The 18,049-nt window shown below is 42.9% G+C and overlaps 2 protein-coding genes across 2 annotated transcripts in view; both read right to left on the bottom strand.

Annotated features, from left to right (window-relative positions):
- The window catches only part of LOC310771301 (rho GTPase-activating protein 18-like), a gene marked incomplete at its 3' end in the record, with an annotated part of 33,254 nt that extends 32,121 nt beyond the window's left edge, over positions 1-1,133 (bottom strand). Inside the window, exon 1 of the mRNA XM_083663944.1 lies at positions 683-1,133. Within this exon, the coding sequence (XP_083520070.1) occupies positions 683-813 (131 nt within the window). The remainder of the gene's footprint in view (positions 1-682) is intronic.
- Positions 1,134-5,693: 4,560 nt separating this feature from the next.
- On the bottom strand, positions 5,694-16,896 carry LOC310771300 (inactive peptidyl-prolyl cis-trans isomerase FKBP6-like; the record flags this gene model as incomplete). The annotated part of the gene is made up of 8 exons (XM_083663943.1): positions 16,763-16,896; positions 13,503-13,620; positions 13,301-13,390; positions 12,280-12,482; positions 10,959-11,078; positions 10,292-10,489; positions 5,989-6,098; positions 5,694-5,772 (listed from the first exon to the last, which is right to left on the bottom strand). The coding sequence occupies exons 1-8, from the start codon at positions 16,835-16,837 to the stop codon at positions 5,694-5,696; spliced, it is 993 nt and encodes a 330-aa protein (XP_083520069.1). The 5' UTR covers positions 16,838-16,896.
- Between the last annotated feature and the right edge of the window lie 1,153 nt (positions 16,897-18,049).

The following is an 18,049-nucleotide window of genomic DNA, read 5'->3' as shown; positions in this document are numbered from 1 at the left end:
TTAGGTCTTCGTGCCGTTTTATGTTTTATGGACCACAATGGAAACAAGCCTATGGCTTTATTGTGTTTTTATCCATTTGACCAGCACTTTAGACATTGTTGTACTATGATGCTTCTTTACTTGTTGTTGTCAATAAAGTATTCAATGCTGTCAAGGTTTGGATGCAGCTAACACTGGAGGGGTTTTTCCCAGCTGTTTTTAAGCTTGCATGTACAGTACAGTCAACATGTCCCTGCAGCGCTCAAGTTCTAAAAGGAGAAAAATAACACTATCACTTTAACCTTTGCTCACTCGCTCACCAGAAGCCTGTGCCAAGCCCTAGCCTACACTAGCATCAGAGATTACACGTAGTTTCAGTTTCAGTGCGTCTCCTTTCCAATTCAAAGCCTTGCCATGATAACTCTTTAAACAACACCAAAAGTAACAGAAAGTAGCAGAAACAACAATCACACTTTCTCTCGTTCACGTCCAGCAATATTACTCAAAACACCTAATAACCCTATAGAGAAAGATCATAACATCATAGCTCAATCGTTTCCCCACACAAAACTGTCAACTCAATAGGCTACCATACCAACACTTTAAAACTCTATGGGAAGTAGTAATGTTATTGTGATTGATAGAGTAGGGAGGGACGCGCACGCGCACGCGCACGCGCACACACACACACACATACACGCACCTCAGTGCAGCCTCGGGGTCCTGGTTGGAGGAGCACGGCGCGGCACATACTCCGTTTTTCGGCAACAGTTCGGCGTTGCTATGGTAACCGGTTAAAACCACTCCCTGGGCCGCCTGCTGCTGACGACTCATGTTTCTCCCCCTTTTCTTCTTTCTTCTTCTGCTTGATGATGTACAGCTGACATTCAATCACTCATCTATCTATCTATCTATCTATCTATCTATCTATCTATCTCTCTCTCTCTCTCTCTCTCTCTCTCTATCTATCTCTCTCTCTCTCTCTCTCTATCTATCTCTCTATCTATCGATCATCGCTTGATCCAGTGAAGTGTTTTGTTGCCGACTCATGCTGGCTGCTGGACGCCCCTCTTTCTTGCTCTCCTTTGTCTCCCTCTTGTTCCTGTCTTTCTTTCTTTACAACTTGTCTTTCTCTCTGACCGCCTGCCTGCCCGTCTCTCTCCCTCTCTCTCTCTCTCTGACAGGGCCGGACGGGGGCGGGGTTTACAGATAGAATAGAGCCTGGCTGCGGATTGGCTGACACTACAGGGAAAGGGTTAGTCTTTCTCGCCGAGAAGAGCCTGGTGACGCGAGGTTAGGGTTAGTCAGTTAGCCTTCATGAGTTTCATAGGTCGTGGCGCCTCCTGCTGCGCAAAGACGGCACTGACCTTTTCTAAATGTGTGGTATTTATTACTGACAATACTTTATATTGATCAAAGAAATCACATTTGCTGTAAATTCACACCTGCTTTCTTCAGAATCCTATACCCTTCATTGTTACACACTGCATGCGTGTCATGTGTGCACCATATGGTGTGTAGCCTACTGTCAAGTGCTGTTATCTTGCATACCCTCATGGTGTTTTACTGTCATGTTGTATTCCTTATGTTTTGATATCGTTTTTGCTCTGGTTTTCTGTTCATGTTCTATTTTTACTCAGCTATATCATATTAGTGTTTGCTGCTGCAATAACCCAATCTCCCCACAGGGATCATCACCAGGCAGTATACAACAATGTTAAAAGAAATATACAAAATGAGCCAAGAAAAGGCTTTTGAACATGACAATGACGTTCATTTGAAGTATATTTTGGACACGGACAATACATTGTTCCCGGGTTCTCCTCACATTTATCTGCAAGTCTGTCCAAATATTGAATATTTGGTTATCTACATTTGAATAGTGTTATCTACATTTGAACATATTCTGAGCATGACTGTGCATGAGTGGTTTAGGCTTAGGCATCCAGCTACAGGGTCACATACTGAGGTACAAACTGCCACTAAAACCGAGGGGGCGGGCACAGACAGACACACACACACACACACACAACCATGGGCCAGGGAGCACAGGCATGCACACACTATTTCTTGCACCCTCATTGAGTTTTCCTTACCTGAGGTGGAGGTAGTAGAAGGTGAGTTTGGAGGCCATCGGTGTGTCCACCCAGTCAAACTGACTTTGCACGACACACTGACCACGTGCTGGGAGACAGTGTGTTGACACAAACACACTAACACGCTGACATACTTGGATTAGTCACAGGAGGCAATCACACTTCTCCATTCACCCCCCTTCTGATCCCCTGCCCTATCTTCTCTCTCCTCTCTTCTAGTAGATGTAGCTCTCCCTCCTCCCAGTTCCCCCATCCTTCTCACCCCCCCCCCTCATTCTGCCCTGCCATGCTTCCTACCACAACCTTGCTCTCAACGACCTCTATATCTCCACCCCCCATCCCCCCGTTAATCTTATTAAGTGATTGCCGTCTGTACGGTTACCTCCTCCGTGCGCCCAACACAATGCTTTTTACATGGCCTCCTAGTCCTACCTGCCTATGTTGCACCTTCAATCTCTACCCATGTACTGCACCTGCTATTACATCACAGCTTATATCCTCATCCACAACAGAAGACTTTTTGAATTCCTACCTGACCACATCTTACACACATTTTGAAGATGATGCATCTTTATGAAAGTATTATCAGGCCAATAGAGCTCAACTGACACTGCTGCAAGAGGTTTATTAATACATCAACCTAGTCCATGTCGCTCTTCTTTATGCCAGTTTTACATTATTTATAAACATTTTTAAACGTTTTTAAACATTCTTTTTTAAAACAATGCAGTATAAGGCTAATTGTACTGGAGATAAAAACAATATAAGCAACTTCAAAACTAACAGTAATGTCACTATCAACCTCAAGGGGGAGAGAGCGCTCAGGCCAGGGGAACGTATGAAAATGTTGAAACCTGAACACAAAGAGACTTATTTAAGTGAGAATGTAACATTATCAATAGAAATATAACCACTATAAAAAAAATAATGATCTCCTTGAGTCGTAATAATATTGTCCTGCCACAACACTATTTAGAAATGTGGGGTGTCTGAAAGGAAATTATGTCAAGTACTATATTCAAATAGTAAGTAATTATTCATCTTCAATTGATGAGCACAGGACAGGACCTCCCACTGACAATTTTTTTTCCAGCTGCCATGTTCTTTTAGAGAAACAAACTATGTACACATCAACATTATGTCCTTCACGACATGAACAAAAACACACACATTTTTAAGTTGTTGTGTTTTTACATAGAACGTCCAGTCACGAATAGAAAACTTGCTGTTCGCCTGGAAAGTTGCTCTTTACTCCGACTTTACTCCATCATCTGCAACACATAACAATTGTATTAATCATTTCACCTGATCTTTCTCTGTCGTTTCATTATCATCACCGCCCTAGTTATGCAGCGCTACAGTATATATATAGTGTAGTTAGTAGGTCAATGAATTCACCCCATTCACACTAAGCTGCAATAATCCTCGGATGGTCAGGTACATGTTACATGCATCTAGTGAGTTATCTTCTTGTGTCACATCATCATCATCCTCATCAGGTCAGCAACTACATTCTACAATATAATCATGCAGTCATTAATGACTGAGACACTTTCTTTTGTAGTGTCAAAGCAATGCTAACCACCTGTCAAACAAGAGGCACGTGAGCTGTCTAATGACCTGTCATAATCACCATGATAAATCTATCTATATACTAGAACGACCGCACCGTGGATTTATGCCTCCGCCAGTAGTTCATTCTTGGGATTCGCGTTCGTGAGGTCACCGTGACCTTGAACTTTGACCACCAAAATCTAAACAGTTCATCTTTGAGTCCAAGGCGATGTTTGAGGCAAATTTGATTAAATTCCGTCCAGGCGTTCATGAGATATCACGTTAACAAGCTTGAAAATGGCGTTCGAGAGGTCACAGTGACCTTTGGCCTTTAACCACCAAAATCTAATCAGTTCATCTTTGAGTCTAAGTCGCTGTTTGAGGTAAATTTGATGAAATTCCGTCAAGGCGTTCCTCAGATATCGCGTTAACGAACATCGGACGGACGGACATACAGTTTGTACGGACGGACAACCCGGATCCATAATGCCTCCGGCCTGGCTATCGCCGGCGGAGGCATAATAAAAGGGGCTTAGGGCAAATCTCTGTTGGCTGTTTGTTTGTGCTCAAGGTAACATCGCATGCCGAGGCGAGGGCAGCCAGGCGGAGTTTTCCCCTGCCCCAAATGGAGGGTGGCAGCGGCAGGTTCCCAGGTCACTAGCAAACGTAGCAGTGTCCCGATATCAGTTAAGATGCTTCCTACCATCGGTCAGAAGTGACTTTCCTGACACCGTACAAACAACTGGCCGCACTCAAATGAGGTCACATTTGATGTCATTGACAATTTGAAAAAGAAAAAAGAAAAAGAAAGTGTTGAGTGTTTGTTATTTTAAGCGAACGTTGGGTCACTTTTTTCTCTACCGAGAGCTTTTGGGCACCACCATTAAACCAAAGTTTGGGGCTAGTTTTGTTGTTCTTTTGTTGTCCCCCACTGACATGACCCCCCCCATCATGTGTCACTTCACAGTAGCTGGACTACACTCATCTTATGTCACTTCACAGTAGCTGGACTACACTCATTGCATTAAAGTATTATAGCTGCTTTTCCTACCAGAACTTTTTACTCTATTCACGAGTTTCCTGGTGAGGCCGTGGGCGCTTCCATGACACCCTCCCTCCCTGTTTCCAGCTGCCGGTTGCCTGTTTCCGCCCAGGACGGTTCATAGCGAAAGAGACTGAAAATAATCATAATTGTTGTGACTTTGTACCTATGTCTTGTAATGATGCCCCCCAGCACAATAATTTCACACGTGCATAATTGGACAACGGAGTGACAATATCTTGAATCTTGAAAGAGAGAGACCGCTAAAGCTCCATTCAATGATCAAATATACAGTAAGAGTTCCGGTTTGGACGTTTAGCCTTCAAAACAAAAGTAGCCGCTATGCAACCACATACTATTTTTAGCCATTTCGGCTAAAATAAGCCCATACAGTACGAGTGAATTGACATTCACCTCGTTTTTGTAAAATATTGCCGCTATGCAACCACACAACGTTACTATTTTTTGCCATTTTGGATAAAATAAGCCAAATGTTCCCACTCTTTGACAGCGGCGTGCACCTACTTGGTAGTGAGAAAAATAAGCAGGAAGTCGACAACCGGCAACCGCTGAGAATCATGGGAAACGTAAGTCCAGGAATAAGGTGAATATTACTCTCACATCGTGCACCGCGTGGACTGTAAATTCCTATTTAATGCCTATTTTAACATACATCCAATTCGTGTGTGTATATATATACACACTGTATATATTGGGCTGCACTTGCAATTTCACAAGTCCTGAAAAGAACAGGACTCGAACTCGACTACAGCACTGGTTGATGCATTGCAGCCAGTGATTCTTTTTAAGCAATTTTCAATTATTAGCATTTTAGCATTTACGGCAAACAAAGAGAGAAACACAGACAGATTGACCAGATATGAAATCCAGGGGTGAATATCAACTGTGGTGCTGTTAAAACTGCACTTGTGGAACACAGCTGCCAGTATTCTCAGACAGTGATTTGGAGCTGGTGAGCTGGAACATCAGTGGACAGAGTTCCGTACCTTTTCACCTCGTCTTTAGGTCTTCACCGCGCCCTTGAAGTCCAACATCTTCGAGTACATTTCTTTCTCTTTGTCCAGGCAGTCTTTATGGCATCTAGAAAGTGATCATGGATTTCAGAGTGGCTAAGGTGAAGGTGAAGGTGTGCCTTTGGCGAGTAAGACACTACATTAAATCTTTCATACACCAAAAACAGGTTAGCTTTGATTTTGCAGCGTTTGGGCCAGACTCTCCTGGCTTTTATGATGATAACTTCACATGGACGCATGTCCATTCTGATCTTACTGAGAATGTCCCAACGCATCATCTTACATGGCGGCTTTCCTCAGCAGGTTGTTGATGTCGCTGTCAAAGGGCTTCTTTGCTTGAGCCATCAGGAGACAATCCTGCGCGCTATCATAGTCGCGCAGCTCCATGTGGGCCTGAAGAGGAATGAAATAAGTCCGAAGAAACCTTCATAATCTTTATTTACAGAACACAGAACAAAACATGCCACTTTACAAGATAGATAAAAAATGTGAACAATGAAGAAAAGGCATTTAAAATGTGTGTTTAAGTCTTTTGGACACAGAGGGCCAATCCCAATTCCTATCTTAACCCTCAATCTTAACCCTCAGTCTCAAAAATGCGCACTCCCGCGAAGTGCTAGTGCTGTCCCGATTCTCAGTGTGTTAAGTTAAGGGTCGAGTTTGAGCGTGATACGGCCCTCAGTTTTAAGATTTTCCAGTACCACCCTTGGCGGTGAGTGCGATCCCAGAATCCCTTGCGTGTCATCAGCTAGATCCATTCAGATGGAAGATGGCGGCGAACGGAGGAAAAAAGTAGCCCGACAAAGTTAAGTATTTCCTTGTTAATAGCGATGTAAAAATTACGATAACCATTGTATTAGCTTAGTTTAATGTCATTTTATGGATTTCCGTTTTGGAATCCTAACAACAATGTTGTTGCTAACGAGTGGGTGCTAGAATGACCGTGCTTTCCGACGTGAGGGCTGGCTTGACTGCAGTGTTTAACTGCAGTCAAGCCAGCCCTCACGTCGGAAAGCACGGTCATTCTAGCCCCACTTGTTTTGTGGTGCGTTGCATTACACGTAGGCTGTATCTTGATAAAAACAACTCAACAACGACATTACCACCGAGAATTATGGCATTTCGTAACAACGTTAACAAGGTTATAATATAATAATAATAATATGGCTTGACCAGCACGGCTAGTCGGCTACTGACTATCGATAGTTTAGGATTCCAAAACGGAAATCCATAAAATGACATTAAACTAAGCTAATACAATGGTTATCGTAATTTCTACATCTATATTATCAAGGAAATATTTGTATGGATGCTTTTTTCCTCTCCTTTTGAATTGACAGACTGGACGAAGCTTTGGCATACTGCTGCCCCCCACAGTCTGAAGACGTATCTGCCTTTAAGGGCTGTCCCATTTTAAAGTCGCAAGATAGCCCTTAACACTTAGTTTTGAGGGCTACTAAGATTGAGGGTTGAGCTTGAGGGTTAAGATTGAGGGTTAAGAAAAGAATTGGGATTGGGCCAGAGTTTGCTAAGATCATTGAACCCAAAATGAAGAAATTCTCCAGGGATTGAAAGTTTGAATACTGCCTCTATTCACCTTATGTTGCCCCGCCACACTTTTTATCTTCCTTGTCAGACGCAATTGTATGAGTTCTTCCAGTTCAGCGTTAGCCGGCCGGCTGCATTGTAAACATAGATCAACTGTAAACTATGAATGAAGTCTGGCCACATTCAGCAGCTACACTGCAGCAATGTGGCCAACTTCAGTGACATGCTCATAGCGTTACTGCTGCGAGGAGCCGATGGCTGTGGTCGGCATAACGTTAGTTACAATTAAGCGCGTCGACAGTGTTTTCTCACTGCCAGCTGGGTTGGCAGATACTAGCTACTCTAGTCTGACCGGTCACAGCCGGCGCTCGTCACTGCTCGTAAAAAACGTCCAAATAGGCTTTATTCTGATAAACTGGTCACATATTTGGATGTTAGGTTCTCATCTGAGAAAATATCAAAACATTATAACAGTTTGTTTCTCTTTGCTTGAAAACAGCTTTTTGGCAAGTCTAAAAATGATAAAGGTAAATGAGTAATCTACTTCCGGGTCTAAAACAGAATAACGATTACAAAATGACGTCATGCAGAAGCGTCCTGATATGGGCAAATAATAATGTGAATATGGAGTCTGTGCTGTTATCATCCCTGTGCCAAAAATTGAAGAAAGGAGCTGTTAGGAATTTAAATGACAAAATTTAATTGGAAGTAATTGTACCTGTGTACTACAAAGAGTTTAACAAAACAGAGTACCGTAAATTCCGGACTATAAGCCGCGGCTTTTTTCCCGTTTTTTGGCCCCTGCGGCTTATATAACGGTGCGTCTTATCTATGGATTTTTTCAGAAAAAAAAAAAAAAATACAAATAAAATCTCTCTTTTTTAGCACTCTTTCTAACTATAAATCCACTTCTGTTTTAATTTCCTCTCTTGCCCTCTTTTCACCACACCGCGGACACTGTGTGCACTGTAAAAATAAACAACGGTGGTGTTGTGTTATGTTGTTTTGTTGAAATGTTACGGTAATACGGTAAATGGGAGCTTCCTCAAACAGCCATCTCTTTCCCGACAATCCCCTCTGTGCGTGACCACTTACATATGGTAATTACGGTAAGCAAACGGCCACTCGGCCATCAACTCCCTCCCCCGACTACCAGGAGAAAATCACAAACTTCGGCAAATTCACACAAAGGAAGATCAAGGAATATTCCATCGAACCGGAGCAGATCATAAATATGGATGAAGTGCCTTTGACGTTCGACCTGCCACTCACTCGGACTGTTAACAAGAAGCGCCCTGGAGGATTCTTTCACCAAAAAAAAGCTTTGCTCGTTCTCGACAGCATGAGAACGAGCAGTAGAAGCAACACTCTCACTTACCATGGGGAAGGTACGCAGAAATTCACACGACGCAGCTTTCAAGTTGAAAGCAGTCAATCTCGCATTAAAAGAGGGAAACAGAGCAGCCGCGCGTAACCTGGGCATCGATGAGTCAATGGTGAGGCGTTGGACGGTGCAGCAGGAGGAACTGTCTCAGCACGGAATATTATAGGAGTGTGAAAACATCCACAATCACCAACGGGTTCCAAAACGCTGGACTGCTGCGGGATGAAGAGGATGACGCCGCCACAGCTGGCGCTGAGGGCCGTCAGAGGCTTCAGAGGCTGTTCGATGCCGACAGTGACGAAGAGGAGTTCGTTGGTTTTGAGTGACAATGAAGGAGAGAGGAGAGTGGTTGACGAAGCCACCCTGAACCTGTTCGTTTCCGACACTGAAGATGAGGACTTTGGTGGTTTCAGTACGCAGGAAGAAGAGGAAGACGAGGATTAGTGACTTGACTTCTCTGGTTACAGGTTTGCTGCACATATAGCCTATTGTTGTGTGATTTTGTCTGGGGATTAGTGACCTGACTTTTGTTTTGTTTTGTTGAAATGTTAATAAATGGGAGCTTCCCCAAACAGCCATCTCTTTCCCGACATTCCTCTCTGTGCACGAACCCTTTCATATGGTAATTAAACATCAAAACACCCGCGGCTTATAGACCGGTGCGGCTTATAGAAGAAAAAAATAGTCAATTTTGGTCCCGCGGCTTATAGACCGGTGCGTCTTATAGTCCGGAATTTACGGTACACGTCAGCCTGACGAAAACCCAACGGTTGAAACGCGTTGCGGTATTTATCTTGCCCGTATCACCTTCATGAAGATGTACTCTGTTTTGTTAAACTCTTTGTAGTACACAGGTACAATTACTTCCAATTAAATTTTGTCATTTAAATTCCTAACAGCTCCTTTCTTCAATTTTTGATATTCTACTGTGCCTGCTGAGCTGTTTTGGTCCACACATTGTGTGTTTTTCCTATCATCCCTGTGCCCCCATTAGTCCAGTAAAAATGTCACTTGACCTCACACTAATTGCAACAAAACCAAACTCAACTGATTTTGTATCCTCAATATGTCCTCAATGAAGGAAAAAAAGTATTAAGGAAATGTATGAAGGGAAATTTTTGAAAATGACCTACTATATGATGCTACCAAAAACGTTTATTTATTTATTTTTTAACATTTTTTTTTATTTTTTTCTCTCCTTGAAGCAAAAAACACATACAGGATATAAGTGATGAGATTTATGGCACATTAAAAAAAAAAGAAAAAAAAAAGGCTTCCATAGGCTACCATCATATTTAGGTCATTTTCAAAACTTTCCCTTCATACATTTCCTTCACACTTTTTTTCCTTCATTGAGGACATATTGAGGATACAAAATCAGTTGAGTTTGGTTTTGTTGCAATTAGTGTGAGGTTGACCCACATATTTGCGTAAAATGCCTGGACTACATGTTTTACATGTGTGTGTGTGTGTGTGTGTGTGTGTGTGTGTGGGGGGGGGGTGGTTGGAGGGGGCGCGCACACGCACGCACGCACACACACACCGTTAAATTTAAAGATTCAGCATTCAGCAGTGCACAATTGATTTCCCAAAGAAATCATTCATTTGAACTACATAAAAAAAAAAAGTGGATTGAAGAAAAGCGCAGTCTGACCTGTCCACAGCGGTAGAGGGCCTTTGTGTTGTTGGGGTCTATCTCCAGGGCCTTGTTGGCGTATTTGAGGGCTTTGTTGGGGCTTTCCAGGCGGAGCTCGGTGAGGGACAGGTTCATGTAGATGGGAAGCAGAGCATTCTCGATGCGCTCTGTCTCCTCGTCCTCCTCCGTTTCCCAGTTCAGCAGCAACGCCATCGCCTGTTGGCCGAGAGGAGAGGTCATTGTAAATTATGCCTTTTTTTCTTTTCTTTTTCAGATTTTCCCCAATTGTACTTGGCCAATTTCCCCTGCTGCCCCAGTCGTCGCTCCCCTCCCCTCTGCCGATCTGGGGAGAGCTGCAGACTAGCACACATGCTTCCTCTGAAACATGTGCAGTCACCAGCCGCTTATTTTCACCTGACAGCGAGGAGTTTCACCAGCAGGACGTAGCGCGTGGGAGGATCACGCTATTCCCCCCAGTCCCCCCCCCCCCCCCTTTTTTTCTAAGTATGGCATCTTAGTAACAAGTTCATAGTATAAAATGTAAAGCAGGAGGAGCAGATGAATTTCCCCTTAGAAATTACTGGGTGTTGTAGGTCTCAAAAACACCTGAAATAAATAACTAAATAAATAAAATAACTTGATCATTGAGCACATTTCAAGTTCTGGTTTGTTTTACATGCTGTACCTCTTTGTAGCGATCTTTGGCGTTGTAGTGGCGGCTCTGATTGTAGCAGCGGTTGCCAAAGGTGCGCTGTGTGTTGACCACATCCAGCAGCGTGGACAGAGGAACCGAGTTCTGCTCCTCCTGACGACACAGAGGGCGAAAGGCAACAGGAGTTAGCCAGCGACACCAACTGAAATCCACTGAAAGAACCTGGACTTCAGCTCCGCATTATTTGAGCTATAATTGAGTCGTTTTGTATAGTTGCACTAAAAGGCAGAGACCTCATCAGGGGCTGAGCTCAAAGTAGACTATTTGCATGTATCAGTTTCAGTTTCATTTATTAAAATTGGACTAGGCAGGGTACAACAGTATAAAAACAGTTTTTAAACAGTGATCCTGAAAGGCATCAAAACTTTACAGTGATCAATCACCATAGACAAAAGATATGAATTTAGCAACATAAACCCAGAAATAAATAGGTACGGTAATTTAAATAAGCTAAATAAGATAAAATAATTTACCGTAAATTCCGCACTATAAGCCGCACCGGAGTATAAGCCGCACCTGCAAAGTTGACTGTTTTTTACATATATAAGCCGCACCGGACTATAAGCCGCGGGTGTTTTAATGGTATTTTTTTTATTGTGTTTTAATGTTTAATTACCATATGTAAGGGTTCATGCACAGAGGGGATTGTCGGGAAAGAGATGGCTGTTTGAGGAAGCTCCCATTTATTAACATTTCAACAAAACAACATAACACAACACCACCTGTGTTGTGTTATGTTATGTTATGTTGTTAAAAGAGGGCAAGAGAGGAAATTAAAACAGAAGTGGATTTATAGTTAGAAAGAGTGCTAAAAAAGAGATTTTTTTTTTTTTTTTTTTTAAATCCATAGATAAGCCGCACCGTTATATAAGCCGCAGGGGCCAAAAAAGGCCAAAAAACGGGAAAAAAGCCGCGGCTTATAGTCCGGAATTTACGGTATATAACAGAGGAAGAATTTAATTGTTCGTTTTTGAAAATGAGATGTTTGTATAGTTGAAGCCTGTCATCTTAGAGCATGAATGAACCTTTTTGTTTCCCAGACTTGCATCTTCATACCTTCCATATACAAGGAAATAGTATGTTTTCCTCAGTTTCTTATAGCTGAACAACTCAAAATTGAAAGATACATGAATAGATGTAAAAATATATAGACGTTTCTGCTAGTACCGATAGAATCAGCACTTGCTACTTTCAAGTGACAAGAGTAATGTCTCAAGTGATCTCCAACCCCAGGAGCCCAGTAGAACAGTACGCTCAGACTGTGACAACAATAAGGCAGCTTTCGTCTCCCTACCGGACTCATTGCAACAAAGTCGTCCACTTGGCCCGAGTCGAGGTAGTCCAGCACCTGGACCTCGAACAGAACCAGGGCAGCAGGGGGAATGAAGGGAGGGCAACCCATGTTCCCGTAGGCGTACTGGGGATGGAAGATGAAACGAGAGAACTCTCCTTTGCGCATGGTGAGCAGACCCATCTCCAGACCGGCCAGCGTCACATCTGTGAAACGTGGACAAAGGAAGGACTAAGAGCATGAAGATGGTAGCTTCCTGGGTTCATGTCAATACTTTTAGTTTGTGCAGATCCCAGAATACAAACCATCCAAATGGCAACACCTAGATAGACTGACGCACAGATAATCCAAAGCGTAATATTCAACATATCAATTAATGAATGGCCATTTGAGAGGGTGTAACTGTATCAATCGGAGAGAAAGCTACTCCTGATGGCCTACAGCAGAGTTTCTCAAAGTTTTGATGACCGCGGGCCAATTTAAAGACCTAAAATTGGATTGAGGGCCACAAGAAAAAGTGCAACACAAAATAATTCCAAAACATTTTTTTTTCTTTAATAACCTATTCTAGACTAAAAGTCATGCACTTGTGAATCATGTGAGAAATGTATGTTGTGTTTTCTAGAGGAAAAAATACCATTTGTCCATTTGTAGATGTACCAAACACAGACACCCCCCCCCCCCACACACACACACACACACACAATACATACCACAACTGTCAACTTTAGGCTGTGAAAAAAAGGACCCCCTTAAAAAAAAAAAAAAAACCCTCGCCAAATTTTTGCCTAACTTTGGAGTGTTATTTAGCCCCCCTTCCAGACATGGTTGGTACCAATGTAGGTCTTCTACTTTCATATGATACAAGGATCTTCACCCTAGCTTTAAAAATTAGCCCGATACAGCCTCTGAAAGACAGTAGTAAACGTAGAATCGATCGCGGGCCACCAGAAATGTTCCCGAAGGCCACAATTGGTTCCGCGGGCCGCACTTTGAGAACCCCTGGCCTACAGGGACGACTGACCTTTCCCTAACTTGGACATGCGAGGGTACTTCAGGTGACAGGTGGTGACGAACGGCTGGTCGGAGTATTCCAGGAAGCCGGAGAAATGCACTGTGAAGGGAGAAAGAATACGGTAAATAGGTTTCAGTTGAAGAAAATGAGTGAGAAGTAACACTTCACTGAGGAGGTTTTAGACTGGCAAATGCATGTATACTGTAGGTACTTGATACTGAGGCTTGTTGGGGTACAGGCGGGCCTTCTCCAGGATGGACCACCTCCTTCAGGATCCCTCCGTCTCCCAAGACATCGTCCATCTGCTGGCCCAGCCGATCAAAAGGACTCTGGACAGGTAATGAATTAAGCCTTACAATGACCCCCATGCTGTTTCCACAATCAAGTCAAACTGTGTGAAACTACAGTTAGTACATGTAAACGCATAAGCAATAGCCAATGCAAAAGTTATAAAAGCTCTCCAGTTTTGTAAGAAAAGAAAAGAAAAGAAAATAAATACTCATGAATGTATTCTCAAAACAAATAGGATCTACATTTTGACCAAAAATAATTAAGTTAATTAAGTAATGTTTCCCCTCACCACATGAAAGGATTTACTCTGCTTAATTAAGATGAAACCTTTTTCTCTGTCATGATTGGTTGGTGGACCATTGATTTGGCACAGCACCAGAATATTTTCTTTAGGTTAACTGCCATCTCTCCAAGGAAGAAAAGAACAATTGCAGACTCTTGCAATTTGGAAATTGTGATGACATAATATCTCGTAGCAACATTTTGTCACCGAGGTATTTAAAACATGAGCTTTCATAAATAATTTACATCTATAATTAATATAACATACAGCCTTGAGGAGTCAGCATGCCATCTCCCCCTAATTGCGGGGTTGCGTTCAGAACTTGTCGCTTAATTACAAAAGGAGGCAATTAATCCTTCATTGGCATTTATTATAGTGATTTCTCCCCCCAAGCTGTTTCCCAAGATAAACAGGAGGATAACCCGGCATCTACATATCAAATAGTATTTAGAATGTTATACTTCATATTTTAAAACACATGGTAGCACTAGAGCAATTTGTAAAACTAACCAGCCTCAATATGCCTATTATAACTGGTTAAAAAACAACCAATCTAGCACATGTGTATGTTAACCGGCCATGTTCAGACTAGGAGGCCAAATCTGATTTGTGAACTTTAGTGACCTATTAATTACTTTATCCAGATTGGTTTTATGAGTCTGGACGCTCCAAGTCTGATTTGTGTCACTTGTCCCAAACCACATATGGAGGTAGTTTACAATCTGCTTTCGACTGATGTGACTTCAGTGCGGACGCGCAGATCCACCAAATCTGATTTGAATGTCACTCGCAACTCGTCATCAAATGCTTATGCGCAGGAAAACCACGTCACCAACGTACGTATTTACTGACGCCCACGTCGTTAGCATAGCAACCCATGCAGATAGGCTGTTTAGGTGTGGACACACAGATTTGTGGCAGTGCGGACACATTCCCAAATCAGATTTGGGAAACCAATCAAGATAATGATGATTAATGACTTTATCAGCAAATCAGATTTGCCTGTAATGTGAACATGGTCGACTGAGTTCATGTCTGGGCACATAACGTCCCTGCCAACACATTACAAATCTAATTTGATCAATTTAAAGGGTATGTCATTCATCATAAGAATTCACATGTTATTTATTTCTGTCCCCCGGGACAGTTCAATGTTTGTGAATTTTTGCATCACTCTTTCCTAAAGCTAGAAATCAGAGAACCATTGAATTTGTGACCTAATGGGACGTAAAATGACGGGTTGCTCTATAGTGTTTCATTCAAGAGTCATTGTATTAGCCATACTGAGTAATCAGATTACAAATGAGGAATTTGACTTAGTGCAAGTATGCAGCACAGCGATCACATCAATAGCAGAAGATGGAGCAAACAACAAAACAATTTCAAATTATAAATTATAAATTGCAGAGTAAAAGTCCATTAATGTTCGGCGTCCTCTCTGAACTTCCCTACAGCTGTGCAGCAATCTCTGACGCTGGGGACAACTGTTGCTAAAAGACTGATTTTAAAGGAATGGAAGTCCTCCTCTTCACCTTCTTTTCAGGTGTGGCTGATGGACATGATCTCTGTTATACAGATGGAGAGGCTGAGGTTCCTGAGAGCCAACTCGCTCAGAAGGTTCTCAAATATGGGGTCCACCCGCTATGCCGACCACCCCCAATGCCGACCACCCGCAATGCCGACCTTAGGTTTAGGCATAGGGGTGGGAGGGGTTAGGTTTTGGGTTAGGGTCTGGGGTAGGTTAGGTTTAGGCATGGCATGGGGGGAGGTTAGGTTTGGCGTGGGGGCTGGGAGAGGTTAGGTTTTGGGTTAGGGTCTGGGGGAGGTTAGGTTTAGGCATGGGGGGAGGTTAGGTTTGGCGTGGGCGCTGGGAGAGGTTAGCTCCACCGACACGCTGCACGCCGCCTCGCTCAGCTGGTTCTGCTTGTGGGCTATCGGCATTGCGACCTGTCGGCACTGCGGTCTGTCGGCACATAGACGCGGCACCCTCAAATATCTGGGACCCCTTTTTGGCTTACTTTGACGAAGTCAAGAATGACTAGTGACTGAGGTTACTCGTGATGCACTGCTTACCTGGATGGTTTTCCATGGACCCCTTTCATAGGACTCAATGCATAATATCTTGTATCAGCACATGGGCACATATAGGGCTGGTAGCACTACGTTACAATACTAATTGTCAAAGATGTGTTTTTTTGTTTGTTTTTTTGTTGTCCTGTGTCTGAGCTTGTTTGTCTTGTTTGTTTATTGTTCTGTAAAATTTAGAAAATAAAATATTGGAAAAAAAAAAGTCCATTAATGTGACAGGATATCCATGGAAAATGTCCATTAAAAGTCCTGATATATAATGGTGGGGGGGTGAATAGTGTCCCTGAGATGCGCTCAGGGGACTATCCTCTAGTAGTCTAGCACTGCTAATAGGTACTAAAATGTAGTGTTGTGGGTAACATTACAAATTAGAAAAAAGCCTGGCCTGGGTCAATGTGGATTTTGGGTGGCGCTCCCAAGTGCAACATTTCATAACAGTTATTTGAGGCTGTAACGACAGAGATTGTTGCTTGTTTTCTAAAGTTATATAAATCGAGCTGGCGTCACTCTAGCACGGTACGTGACGCTAGGCTAATAGGGGTCACCCAGCACCAACCAGCACGTCTGCAGGGACTGTCTCTTTGGCCGACTGGTTAGCGTGCTCGTCTTTAAAAAGCTCCGATAAGCTAATAATAGCCGTGTTCGATTCCCCCCTGCAGCCATGGCGAAGACTGCAGAGGGAGGTAGTGTGAAAACTACTTCAACACGGGTATATGAGGGCACGCTGGCCCTTGGGCCATTGGGATTGCCCCTTTAAAAAATACAGCACATCTCCTTGCTAACATTTAGCTAACTTTGGGTAAACTTACCGGAGTGTTGGTCCTCAGGCGCTCTTCAGCGTCCAACATCCTTCTGATTCTGGATATCGTTCCGTTTCCCGACATCTAGCCGTTAGATTGTGACTAATGGAGGATGCAGTTATCTGTGTGGATACGGTAAGCAGTTGCCAACTTTGTTTTGACGCTTGCTGGGCGCAAGCTTCACCGCGTGTGATCTTGATCTCGCGAATCCAGCTGCATCAGGTGACCTAACCTTTCTTCTTCTTTGAGTTTTAATACCGCAGCTTGCAAGGTCCACTGTGCAAAAGTAGATTAGTAGGCTATGCCAGTCAGTAATAGGCTAGTAGCCTACAGGCTAAATAAATAAATAACTACAGAAATATATCATCATCATCATCATCATCATCATCATCATCATCATCATCATCAGTAAAGGTAAATACATTAATAATTTGTAGCGGGTTGTACCTGCGGCTTGCCGTACACACCTTGAATGCAGATAGGGAGGCAACAGCCTGTGCTCCACAGTTCAGGTAGGCCAAAACATGCCAGTGTGCCTTAGTTCAAGAGGTCTACTTGACCTAATTTAGTAAACTAGTTAAAATAGTAAGGTTAATCATGCTTTAGTAGTTTTGTAGAGTAAAGAAAATTCTTTCTAATTAAATGAAATTATAGCTGCTGCGCAGCAATGGGTCGTGGCCGGGGCAAGTCTCAAGGCTTTGAGCTAGAGTCCCCAAGTCAAGGCTGAAGTCTTTTAGCTATACTCCAAGTCAAGTCTCACGTCTTTGGTCACAAGTCCAAGTCAAGTCTCAAGTCTCTTAGGGATGAGCGTTCTATCATCTGCTTCTGCTGCATGCCATCCAGTCTGCTTAGAACACTGCATAGCTAAAACTAAGGGATTCAAAGCATGTAGGCCACTGTATTATCCACACTATCTATTAGCATACAGCATCAGCATTGATTAGTTGACATTATTAACAGACCTTTCCTAAATGTTAATACACACAAAAATGAAGATTGTTCACAAGTCCCAAATCTCACGTCCAAGTCAAGTCTCAAGTCTTTGAAGAAAAGGCTCAAGTCTAGTGTCTCAAGTGACTGTGTGCGACTGACGTCCAATTCTCCAGTCCAAGTCCCCATCTCTGGGCACTGATGACATCATCAGTGATGTCACAACACTGATGACATCAGTGATGACATCATCAGTGATGTCACAATGCACAATTGCTCAAGTGACATCACTGATGACACCAGTTATGACATCATCATAAGTGTGTGTGTGTGTGTGTGTGTGTGTGTTTTCCCAGGATGGTGAGG

The sequence above is a fragment of the Poromitra crassiceps genome, assembly GCF_964638095.1.
Source record: "Poromitra crassiceps genome assembly, contig: HAP1_SCAFFOLD_504, whole genome shotgun sequence".
NCBI lineage: Eukaryota > Metazoa > Chordata > Actinopteri > Beryciformes > Melamphaidae > Poromitra > Poromitra crassiceps.
This window is presented reverse-complemented; position numbering and strand designations above follow the sequence as displayed.